Below are 12,611 nucleotides of genomic sequence, written 5' to 3'. Positions count from 1 at the left end.
TTTTCAGTACAGATTAGTTTAGCATTTTTCAAACACACAGATTTCCCTGTGAATAACTACTAAGTTCTGATGTGCTCAGTACTTGAAAAGTACATTAGTTATACATGCCTGCTGTTCCATGACCACTCTTGCAATAGCAGCCTGCACGACATTGGTACGATCCAGACAGTCCATGCAGTTAACTCGAAAAATCCCTTCCTGTTTACAAATCACACCAGCTTGATCAACCCTTTCAACAGAAAATAGAGCAAAAGCATACAAGACAGTTAAAATCCAGTGTAATTTATCAGCTTCTACAAACAGCAGAAAATTTTACACATGAAATACTGTTTATAGTTTCCCTCACCACCCCAGTCACACCCCATTCAGAATTAACTACTCTTGTTCCCACCTATCCTCCTTTTTCATCTAGGCTAGATATCCAACACACATCCTATTGGGGCCATAAACTTGATATGTAATCAGATGTTGAATTCGATTCATACATATATAATATGAGCTTTCAAGAGATGGCATTTAATTTCAAAAACTTAGAAACCACAGTAATGACAGCATCACTTCACACAACACATATCAAGCAATATATTAACGAAAGACTGCAGCCATGCTCATTCCCAAAATGCATGAACTTAAATCAGTACAAACTAAAGGTCAAACATGCCTACTGTTTTCAACAGTGAGGTTGGCGTTCTAGGGTTTGTGGGTCAAATAAAGTGTTTCACATTAAATATAAGAAACCCTAGAAGCATTAAATGCAGTAAACCTCAGGCAGAAAACAGCATCTGAGAATTTTTGCTGTTACATGTGTAGAACACCAATACTTCAGAACACAAGAACTTTGACACAAGCTGAGCACCAAGAGAAGAATATAAAACATATCAGTTACGACAAAATCAAGGCCTCTGAATATGTACTGGTTTGTGGGTTTTTTCCCCCACAAATATTTCATACTAGGCTAAAAAGAGTTAAGTACCTACCAGCACCACTTCATGTCAAGAATAATATCATGAATGGCATCAGTCAGTGTTTGAACATTTTCAAACTTCATTCCTCGGCTAAAACACAGAATTTCAGAGTTAGTTTGAACTACAATAGTGATTTTTCTTTACAAATAATATAAAATAATTAAGTAATGTTAACAAAGATAGTGTTCTGGCTACTTGAGAAAGAGAGACATTCTCTCCTGCAATAAACTTTAAATAGCAGTCAATATTTAAAACTATTTTAAAGCATAGTTCAATATCTAAACTTAAGGCAAGAGACTCAGATCCTTCGATGCTCAAGAATTTGCATTCTTGAATGCTTCTTCCATAAGGAAGGAGAAGTGTGCAGCTAATCAGGCACGTGCAACATTCTGTTCTCATTTTAGGCACAGTCTCAACAAAAGTAAGCACTGTAGATTTGAAATTGAGATGGCCTGCCCTGCTTTACCAGTGATTCTACAAAAAAAAAAATAAACAAACACCTACAGACATATCATCCTCTCCTCCCCCCACCCCACCAGGTCTTTTTCAGTATTGTTCACCATTCACTCATGATCACAGTGCAAAAAGAAACAGTCCTGGTTACTACAGCAGTACTTAGGAGAAAAGTAAACAAAAAAATGAAAGATCATTTAAACAAACGAGTAAGTATCAAATCAATTCAGGATGTCAATAGTGCTACTGAAAAGAAGGGTCTTAAAGGCCAATATTATTTTGAGGGATTTTTTTTCCCCCCTTTTTCCCCCATCAGACAATATCCACTAATGACATACTTATTCAGTCAGTAATGCTTTTCCAGGCCAGATGCAACCCCTAGATTAAGTTAGGAAATGAAGACTACAACAGAGTTTTTAGACCCCATATTTGTACACAAATGCAGTCTGCTGGAGGGCAGCATGAGAAATACATGCCTGTGTGACAGATCACATGCTTGGGCATGCGAACACTGCACTAGACCATGCCAACATCAGAGTGGAGTCATGAAAACAGCAACTATTCATACCGGATTAAAATAAAAATCCAGTGTATTTTATAATGGAACAAGAGCATCAGGGTTCTGAAAGAACCCATCATATGTTTATAGAAACAAGCAAGAGAAACAGAAGAATGGCTTGTAGTAAAGCATTAAGAGCAGAATGCTACATAGTTAGAAAAGCAGGTCAGCCACAGCTTCACATTCATAGCATGCTTAAGGAAACTCTCTTGCTTAAAATGCACAACAACTTCTAAGCTTTGTCTAATAACTGCATATTTAACAGGTCAGGGACACAAGATCAACAAACAGCAGTGCCTGGTTATCCAAACTTGAACTTTTATAGTGCTTTAGTTTACAAAATGCATTCTTCCTATTTAAGAGTGTTTCATGCAGAAATAGAAACAGTAATGGCTTTTCTCCTCTCTTCTACTCTCCTTTCATACTAACAAAAAAAGCAAAGTAACATTTTTAAAATGTTTCTTACCAGTGCTCATGGAAGTCAAACGAAACATAAGTCAGATTTGCATTGTTGTACAGAAGGACTTGTTTAAGGTAAGCATCTCCAATAATCTTCTCTCTGCCTGTCTGATCCACCAAATTAATAATAACCTGTTCAAAAGTTTAATGTAACACTTGTCATCTGCTACATGACTTGCTTAGATATACACCATGGTATAACAAATAGCTCAGGAGTTAAAAAAAGATTTGTAGGTAATCATGCTAAAGTTAACAGTCTTTGCTAGATTGTACCCAAGATCAAAAAAGTTCCAACAGTTAGTTACCTTCCTACCTGAATTTTAATACAGAGAAGCTATGAATTCACAAGACAGCTACACAAAAGTGGGGCTTACACATTGCTGTAAGTTATTGCTGTGTTTTAGAACTTACTTACAAGGATACTTGAAAAAACTTACTAAAATTCTGGTTTTGTACCATGCTTCCAATTGTCAACAAGCTTCTAAAATAACCACAACCCATATCACCAACAAGAAAAACTAACTAAAAAACATTAACTTTCATCCCCTGAGTTTTCTTAAGATTACTATTTTATCATGTAGCATTCACCTGCTTCTTGTAATTTTTCAGCTGTTCTTCAAAGTGTGCACGAAAACAGGACACTGTTTCATTTTCACCTACAAGGCAGAAACAGCCTGTTCAGCATCAAGTCCTGCTTGAAGTATAAAATCATGCCCAAATCTATATTTTAAAAAACCAAGATAGCTTTGCTCAAAGTACTTAGACACACAACGTAACACATTGTACAGAATTACTTTTAAAGGTCTTTCATCAATTTCCTCAACTTCGACATTGTTGTTCTACTACTAGAGTGTACAGGAAACACCATTCTGAAATTCTGCTTTATTTTGCTTTTTGTGCAGAGGAGATTGGACAAAAATTTAACTTTCAATAAGCCTGTTCAATCCTGCCACATATGGACCACACACCCAAATGAACATCTCTTCCAAAAGAGTACTTGTATTTGTTTTGCCTCTTGAAAAAGCAAACTGAAGTACAAGAAAGATTTGCAATTTGCAAAGGGGGCCATGCAGGACAGGGGATAATACTGAAAGTGTTACCCAGTTCTCCTAGAGGACAAAACTACTTGCAGCTAAAAACCAAAAATGCTCTGTGGTTGATTGAACGTACCACTGGTTCCTAGAAGTCTCAATTCCTATCTGTAAATCTATCAAATTAAATGCAATTTTTTTGAAACTAATCCTATTAGGAAGGAAAGAAAAAAATAGATGAACAAAAAGAACTGCTCAGCTTTATAAACAGATGTCACAGCATAAGGTTTCAGCTGGAGCTAATCAAGCGTCACTTCCAAATATCTGGGGGAGATTGGGAAGTGGTTTATTTTCGTTCTCCTCACTTTATGAATTTATTTAAATTTCCGTTTCCATGATGTGGCAGCAAGTCATCCTTCTCCAGTAATCTCCAGGCTATTTGGTATAAAAATCACAAGAAACCCAAATTTGTTGATGCATCTTCCTTAAGTCTGCAATAATAGTAACTGCTTGCCAACTTAAAATTACGTGCTTTGACCAAGTTCCTAAGCAAGCTTGAAGGCCCATTTTACTAGGTCTTACTCAAGATGCAAGGAAACACGGCCCTTTAACGTTCCAACATCACAGCCCCCTCTGAAAGAGCAGATTTATTTCTTTTTTATTTTCAGCCCTCAAAACAGTCTTCAATGGCAGAAGACTAGACCTGCTAATGCTAGAGGAGAATGTGAATCCAACACAAGTGGACTTGCACAAGTACATACTTATGATCTAAGATGCCAGTCAACTCTGTGCAAGTCTGATTATACAAGGTCGTGAACATACTAGAATCCTTCAGAGAAAAGTTTCTCTTTTACAAAGCTAAGCCTAGAGAAGATTCTGTTGACCTTTACCTTTTAAGAAATTTCAGGCTATGAATATCTAGTTCATACAAGCATCCAGATTTGCCACAGTCTCATCGATATTCTTACATGCTTTGGCTTTTGCAGCATCTTTGAGTGGAAAAGGAAGCAATTTAGATCTGAGAAAGCCCACTAGACAGTACTTAATTTCAGAGAAGACAAAAGCATGCTACAAAACTAGTGTTATATGAAACGTCTATGTTTTCCCACATCGAAATAGCAGTTGTTAACACAGAAGGAACTTCAGCATAAGTTAACTTAGTAGACAAAGATATTTATAAGACATCAATGTCTAAGCAGGTTCTCAAAAGAAAGCCAAATTGTCTCCCTTCCCAACACAGAAAACACTGCAACAAATAAGACTAGACAGAAAACAGGTACTTCATTAAATATCAAAATTCAAGACCTGTTGGAATTTATAATGGACAAGAAATCAAAGCTCTATATAGTTGCAATTAAGAGTAGGAGTTAACTGAAGTCAAGTCATTACTGTTATTTCTGGCTTTTAGAAAGAGCCACTGGAAGACTAGTGGTAAAGTAACACTCCAATGAACCTATTTCAAAAGGAATTCCGATCATTAGGTATTCTACTCAAATACTTACTCTTGTCCAGTCGGGGCCGTGGGTTATATCTATATCCAACTTGGCTCCAGAAAACTGGCACAGAGCCTCTTGTTTGTATAAATGAAAGAGTATGATTATGAACATGAATCAGTTGCTCTGTCTCAACATAATTTGCCACATTTCCATTTTTATCAACACCTCTTCGCTTATACCGCATTCCTAGGAGGAATGAGAATGATCAATTCATATTTAAGTATTAGTCTAAACATTAATAACTTTTGTTATTGTTTTTGACAACAGTAACACAAGAAGAGAGTTCTGGCCAAAATTCATGACCAATGGTAAAAGTCACTCCTATCCTAGTCTAATCCCCCAAAATTATGTTGACTATATGGATAAAGTTTATTTACTGATATACTATGAGCAGCTGAAAGTAAGTTGACAGGGCAAGGCAGTCTACTGGCACTATAAAGTCACAGATATGTCTAGTCCACCCTAAAGGATACATTACTTCCTCTTCTGTCAAGTCTAGCAGAAAGTTTTACTTTAGTGCGTGGTACTTTCCATGAACCTAAGGTCACTTTTACTGACAGATGCTCTGCTTCTCACAATAAGAGATCCCACAAGCAGCCCAAGGAGATTTGCACGTTCCACAAAACAGAAGACTTCCCCCTCTTTGCTTTAACCTGTATGACTAATTCTGCACATTAAGAACAGATACTGCTCTTCTGACTACACTGGTTTTTGCGTAGCCATCTCTGATCTGATTAAACAGATCAGATAAGTGTTTGCATACCCTTACTCAAAGGAGAGTACATCACCATTTCAGAAAGGATGCAGGTGGTAGCAAGGGATGAGGAAGGAATAAGTAAAAAGGGTTGGAGAAAGATTCAAGGCCGTGGTTTATAGCATAGAAATTCAGTTCCACAGAACAGGAACAACTCTGTTACAAGTTCTGAAGTAGCACTGGACCTCAACAGCTCTAGCTAAGGACTATGGGAGAGAAGGGAAGAGGTTAGAAATAGGGAAGTGAAAGGAACATAAAATACCTTAACATAGGGACCTTTATAAGGTCACAAAACATCAGAGCAGTATTGCAGCCTTTAATCAGACAGGAGCTTTTAGACCAAAGCATCAGACACCCTTTACTTAGGTCCTGCCACCAAGAGTGGCTCTTACACTAAAACCCAAACAAAATCATTGCACAAGAAACTTCAGCTCCCTTACTTTTGATATCCCAACTTTTGCAGACACTACGCTCTTACTCTCTTAGTCTAAGAGCAGCTGTCTGTCTTTAGCTCACGGTACCTTTCCTTAAGTTCTTGTGCATGTTGATAATTTAGTGCAGTGTTGGGTTTTTTTTAAAATCACAAACAAGTTGCCTGGCAAATAAAGAATCAGTGTATTTAACACAGAAGTATCTTAGGCTTTCAAATCAGTGTATCCTCTGTTTTTTTAGGGGGTTGGGTTTTTTTTAACTACAGTATTTCAAAAATGAAAACACTTTGAACTCTTGGTTAAAATTATGTATTACAGAATGAGTTAAACACACAATCCTATAATTATTCTTCAAAACATTGCATCAATTTACTGAAACAATCTTTTTGTGTCAAGGGAGAAAGTTCTACACAGCTTATGCTCTGGACTAGCAATCAGATGAGCACAGTGTCATCAATACTAAGACAGAATCAGTAAGAAATTTGCCCTCTGCAATTCAGTTTCTCTACCTGTAAAACAATTTAGTATAAACAAGGCATACTGCAAACTAGATGCTACCCTGAAACCCTCAAGTATTTACTCTGAGTTGTTCTGACAAATAATTTTCCTGGGAACTGAATTAAACACATTGAAGTGAGCTGTGGTACAAAGGCCAGTCCCATATCAGGGGACCAGTAAGCTCACTAGCTTTTTTTCTTTGTTTTTTTTTTTTTTTGAACAGTTAAACCTGACTGTGTAGTAAAGGAGTTGGACACAGTGAAGAATTATCTTAAAAAAATCTGATAGACTGAAAAGGGTTAGAGTTGAACAGGACCTATTAAAGTGTAAAGTGATTCAATCTTTCTTTCTGTGCTCCTAAGGACAGGGAATAATTTTTGTTTGCCTTGCTACTATTAGAGTAAGTCAAATAAGGTGCAGGACCAAAGCCTGCTTCTTATGTGACACCTTGGCCCTACACAAACATCTCTTGGGACACAGGCACGCACACACACGTGCCTTTTCAAGTCTCTATTCAGCTGCTGTCAAAGCCCTCAAAGGAAGACTTTTGAAAATTTAACTCCCACCCAGACCTACTGAAATCTATCAGGACAAAGCTGTACACAAGGTCCTAATTAAGGTGTTTGCAAACATGGACCTTTATCTCAGAACTGTGACCTCCACAGACACATTCAGTGATCAAGAGGAGACTAGCGAAGCTCACTTAGTAACCACTCTAAGTAAGAGCTGCGTAGTGCTGTATGCACTACAGCCTTCTCTCTTCCTCCTATAAGCAGGAAAGGCTGTAGCGCATCCTTTGACAAGGGCTGACCATCTGCTGAACAACACGCCACTCAAGTTTTATTTTCTGCATCCCTCTCCAGCGTTCAGGAACAATCCCAATACCTTGAACTATGTTTGCCTACCAGCTCTGTGCCGACTCCGGCGTGAAATAAGTGCCACCAGAAATGTTGGATGAACGTCATCTACACAAGTTGATTCCTGAGGAGGAGTTTCAGGACTGCTCTTATCATCATCAGAAGATTCACTATAGTTTACTACAAGTTCTTCAATTTGCACAAATCCTTGTATGATGGGTATAATCCAGAAGTCCACTTCAGCATTCTGAAGGTTACAAAAAACATTTACATTCCTGTTGGTTCTACATTACCTACAATTATTTCTGCCATTTCTCATGTTTATGAACAGTTGCTTCACATGCTTTTCATGTTTTAAGAAATCTCTGCCATATCCTTGTTTTGTTTCTGTAAAAGGTACTAGCATTTTTCTTCTATTAATTGTAGGGCTTTTAAATCAGGAGGAAGAAAAGCAACTTAAGATTTTTCTCTGGAGATGAAGCAAGCTGAATCAAGGCAAGGCAAAAAGCCCTCCTCTACTCCCAGCTATCTAGGGACAGAAGAAAACCCTACAATATTTAAAACATTCTTTCCCAGTTTCCCCAAAAGGAGTTTTCAATACAATGTTACATCTGATGTTTAAGCACATCAAAAGCTTAAAGTAGTAACTTCTCATGTCAAAGACAAGGACAGTCAGTTCAGATACAGCAGGTATAGGTATTTTATTACCTAGTTTCTGCTTTCAGGCAGCTTTACAACTCTACGTGGACATGTAGTATATTACATTTATATAGGCAGATAGATAAAAATTTAAAAGTGTAATGTTGTTAGCCTGTTTTCAGCAAAACACATTAGCATGAGCTTCATATGGTCCAACTCAATATCCAAGCCAACTTGTTCAGGGCTCTGTGCATTAGTGTTTTGTCACCCTAAAACCTCCATTTCTTAAACAGAAGTGAGATCTAAATTCCCTACTAATTCAAGGTTATCCATTTATATTGTATAACATGAAAAATACAACTAGTTAAACTCCTGCATTATACACAACTTTTCACAGAGAATCGAGGTTTACCCTGCTCTGACTCCATAACCAGAGTACATAAAATTATTCATGAAAGAGATGCAGGGCATAAGGTAAAATGGCTGCTGCCATCTTTAAAAGAACCTAAGGCTTGGCCTAAACTGGCATATAGTAGTAACTCAGTCCTTTATCTACAAGGTTAATTTAAAGTGAAATGAGATCATATACTGAAGAAAGAGTTCTATGTTTCTCTATGTGCTCATTAGCCAGGAAAATGCTTTATCTACTCTGAATAGCTGTTCAGAATAACTTGTTCTACACTATTGTTACGTTGATCAGCTGTTCTGTTCAAGGAGAAAAACAGTGTTCTACACTTAGGAACAAAAAAATCTTGTCTCAAGAACACTTTGGAATTTAGAGTTTCTCTCTCTTCTGGCTCCTCCTCCTTATCAAGTTCAGCTCTGTCCAGGGATAAATCATTTCACAGATGAATGCATCTTAAGTTTACTTTCAGAAATCAGCACAAACCTATCACACAAGTTATTCTGCATTGCTTTACTGTAATAAAAGAAGGTAATGCCAGCTGCTGAGCTTCAAAAGGCACAGCTCTGATCCTGACCTGTCTGCCAAACAGGTTTTTAAGTAAACTTCTGTGAGGCCTTATGTAAACAATTTCAACTAAAACTAAGAAGAATGGTTCTCATAATACATGTTGTTAGAAATAAGACTCACATCAATGCTGATGAGATCTTCAATCATGTGCTTGTTCCAAAAGAATCTGTCATCAACCTGTTTAAAACAAAAAGGGCAGTTTTTGCAATACCTTTGGTAAAGACACCAGTGTTATTCACTACAACTGTACATACAAGTCTAGTGTTCACTGCTTTTGAATATAACAGCTCAGTTCAAGACATGCTGCTGGAGACTTTTGTTTCATTTCCTCGCACTGAAGCTGGTTACAGGGCAAGATCTTCAGTTGCTGTAGATTATACTAGCAGAGAATGTGACCAGTCAAGTTTGTACCACATACATTACTGAACAGCACATCTCCCAGAAGGAAAAAACCCAACAACTTACTTTTCGCCACAGTGGTAAGTTCGTTTTCTCACACGCACTCTGCCTCTGCACAGAATTTGTTAGGTCATAGGTCAGGCTGTAGTAAAAGGAGTCTGAATCCATAAACATTTTGAACAACTCCTCCAATAATCTCTTCTCCAGCTTCTCTTTCTCTTTGCTTTCTTTAATCTGAAAGAAAAGTAAGGGCTTTCTTATGTCTTTCTCTCCGACGGAAAAAGACTCCAGCCATATTTGCTAAATGCCATTTCTAACCTTGTTGGACAAACATTTACCCATCGAGGAGCAGGACATTAAAATTCCTAGCAGAGATAAACACAAGGGACAGCATCTTCAGAAACATCATGCTATTAACTTTTAGCAGTAAGGGCATTCAGAGCAGTCAGACTCAAACTTTTGGAGCTTACATTCAAGTAGTACATTTCAGTCTCAAGAGATTCTAAGAAGTATTGCATCTACATGTTTAATGTTAATAAATATCGTTTGGACTTTCTAATTCAAGCCACTATTGTGTAAAAGCATTTTGATAAGAACTGTGCATCAAATTTTGGCTCTAATTCTATATTAGAAGAGATGATTATGCAGAGCAATTTGTAGAAGTTTAGAATCCCACTAGAAGTTAATCCTGGTAAGAAGGCACCCTATTAGTAATTCTGTCAAAATTATATAGTTACAAAATGAAAAATCATAGAAGAGCCACAGTTAATTAATCAAAAATTAAACTGATCTTTAAGACAGAGTAGCTGCACATTCTCCAGTTTTTTACTAGTTCTCTTTTTAGGTCTTTGTACTCCATTTGATCATGCACTACAACCTTTGAATTATCAACTAAACATTTGGAAAAAAAAAACAAAAAACAAGAAAACAGCAGAAAGCTTTACCTTCTTTTTATTTGGAGCAGACACATTTGATTTAATTTGAGTTAGAGTCTTCAGCAGAAATTTTGTGTCATCTGGGGACTGTGTAATCTTCTCTGGCTTGTTTATCCCAAAATGGTGCTTTTTACAAAGCTAAATAATGATATTGAATTAAAGCCAATACTTTAATACTCTTTTAAAAGTTCAAGGAAATTTTAATTAAAGTCTACAAAAGCAAGAATGCAATGTTCAAACCTAGGGGACACAGTCAAATACAGCGCAGACGTGCAGGTTTCTATCTATAGCATAATTCTCACTTTTTTATAAAAGGCATTTTCTCCTGTGACTATGAGAATGTCTGCCTCACTTTGATATGACTTGAGTATCCAGACCCACCTCAACTTCCCACCCAAATTACACTTTAACATTACTCACTTAATTGTTTTTCCTTTATCCATTCTCTTTTGGAAAAAAATTCTGCAATGTAATGGTTTCCCTTGAAGCCAAGTTATAGAATTAATATTCCAAAACAGGATGGAAGCAAGAGCATCCCTTAAAAAAAAAATACTCTGCTCTGATTCAGAGGGCAAAGATATGATAGCTTCTTCCCCCAAAAAACACACACATGAAACCCTCTCAGAGATATTTGGGGATAACCTCAGGAGTGAGTTGAAGTACTTGGGAGGCACTGCAAACCTGAGTTCTTGTACAGGTTTCTAGGCATAGAAGCACCTAGCAGATGCAGTATGTTCTTGCCTACAAGACTAAGAACAGAAAGGTATTACATCCAGATTTCAAGTCATATTCTTGTATCTCAGACCCTGAGAGGTTCTAATGCCTACAATCTAAAGCAGTGCTTCATCAGCAATTCATGCTCCTAGAGTTCCACCAAAGCTTTGGAGATTCCATGTTATTCTTTCCCTCTTCAGTGAAGGATTCTCATGCTGTCATACAGGCACCATAAAGACTATTACAAGTCATCTTGTCCCCCTGTCATCATCCTCCCTGCCACACACATTCAGAAAAGCAGCCTGAAGACAGAATTGTTCTCCCAACAGTCTAACCACAGTGTACATCATGTTAGAGTACTAGGATTTACTGGAAGTCTTACTATCCTAGACATTAAGAGGTAATCTGGAGAATTTTTTTTTAAGCAAAAAACAAGGTTCCTGTCCTAGTCTACAGCTTTGTGCCTTTAGATGGTTGCAGTGGATTCAGTTCTGTTCTCAAATGATCTGTTGCTCAATTACACCAACCAAATTCTGTTCTTGTGTTGTATTTTCTAAGGTCTTTATGAAATCTGGGTATAATTTTGTTGTAACTTCCCTCCCTAGCAGAACTTATGGTTTCTATTTAAAAAAAACTTTCAATCAAAAAAACAGCATTTAAAAGACCCCAAAATGTTCAATGTGTCTGCATACACCAGGAAAAAGAGATAAGAGGCATGTGTTTAACTATTATATTTTACATTTAAATTTCACTGAAGCAGAAGGGGGTAAGTCAGAATTCATTGAAGATAGTCATACCTCTAATTCCAGATCCTGAGGTTCTGTTTCAGAAAGTGGAATCACTGCAATCTTTGTTATTTTGCAGACCTCGTGGTCTCCTGGAAGTTTGCCAATCAATGCTTTCTGACGAATTAAAAGTAGCCACCACGGTAAATCTGGAAAAAGATTAGTAGATGCTTTGACTTGTCTGTCAGGCATTTACTTTGATTAGTCTGCCAGAAGCTTCTCCCCAGTGTAAAACCCCTGCCAGGAACCATTTGACTAGAAGACTCCAGTGAATGATGATTCACTATTGTATGTTTTGTTATTATGCACTGCAATAAAAAACAACCACTCTAAAAACCAACACTCATTCCGTCTCTAATATAATAAGGAGATTAACTATTTCATAGACTTACCTATTAGAGGTAAAGTTACCACTGCTTATCTATAGCAGTTAGGCAATCGCTAGGATGCTGCACATTCCAAATGTCACTAATGGCAGTACAATTTGAAAGGAATAGCTGGAGCTCAGACAGCAAGCTAAAATTTTCCCTTTAGACCTTGCGTTGTGTATAAAACAAACAGACATGGGTAATATCTGAATACAAGATCACGAGTTAAGAAATATGGTGAGCAAACATGGACTGCATCATAAAGCAACTCATGTATGTTTAAAGCTTCACAACA

The 12,611-nt window shown here is 37.2% G+C and overlaps 1 protein-coding gene across 1 annotated transcript in view; it reads right to left on the bottom strand.

The window, feature by feature from the left end:
• Window positions 1-12,611, bottom strand: part of INPP5F (inositol polyphosphate-5-phosphatase F) — a 46,579-nt gene that overhangs the window by 11,899 nt on the left and 22,069 nt on the right. Inside the window, exons 3-12 of the mRNA XM_068398431.1 lie at window positions 11,961-12,097; window positions 10,459-10,587; window positions 9,581-9,748; window positions 9,236-9,292; window positions 7,552-7,750; window positions 4,970-5,149; window positions 3,025-3,092; window positions 2,444-2,568; window positions 978-1,055; window positions 109-229 (exon numbers count right to left, since the gene is read on the bottom strand). Of these exons, the coding sequence (XP_068254532.1) occupies window positions 109-229; window positions 978-1,055; window positions 2,444-2,568; window positions 3,025-3,092; window positions 4,970-5,149; window positions 7,552-7,750; window positions 9,236-9,292; window positions 9,581-9,748; window positions 10,459-10,587; window positions 11,961-12,097 (1,262 nt within the window). The remainder of the gene's footprint in view (window positions 1-108; window positions 230-977; window positions 1,056-2,443; window positions 2,569-3,024; window positions 3,093-4,969; window positions 5,150-7,551; window positions 7,751-9,235; window positions 9,293-9,580; window positions 9,749-10,458; window positions 10,588-11,960; window positions 12,098-12,611) is intronic.

The sequence above is a fragment of the Nyctibius grandis genome, chromosome 4 (assembly GCF_013368605.1).
Source record: "Nyctibius grandis isolate bNycGra1 chromosome 4, bNycGra1.pri, whole genome shotgun sequence".
Lineage (NCBI taxonomy): Eukaryota > Metazoa > Chordata > Aves > Nyctibiiformes > Nyctibiidae > Nyctibius > Nyctibius grandis.
Note: the sequence above shows the minus strand (reverse complement) of the source record. Positions and strands in the feature narration are given on the sequence as shown.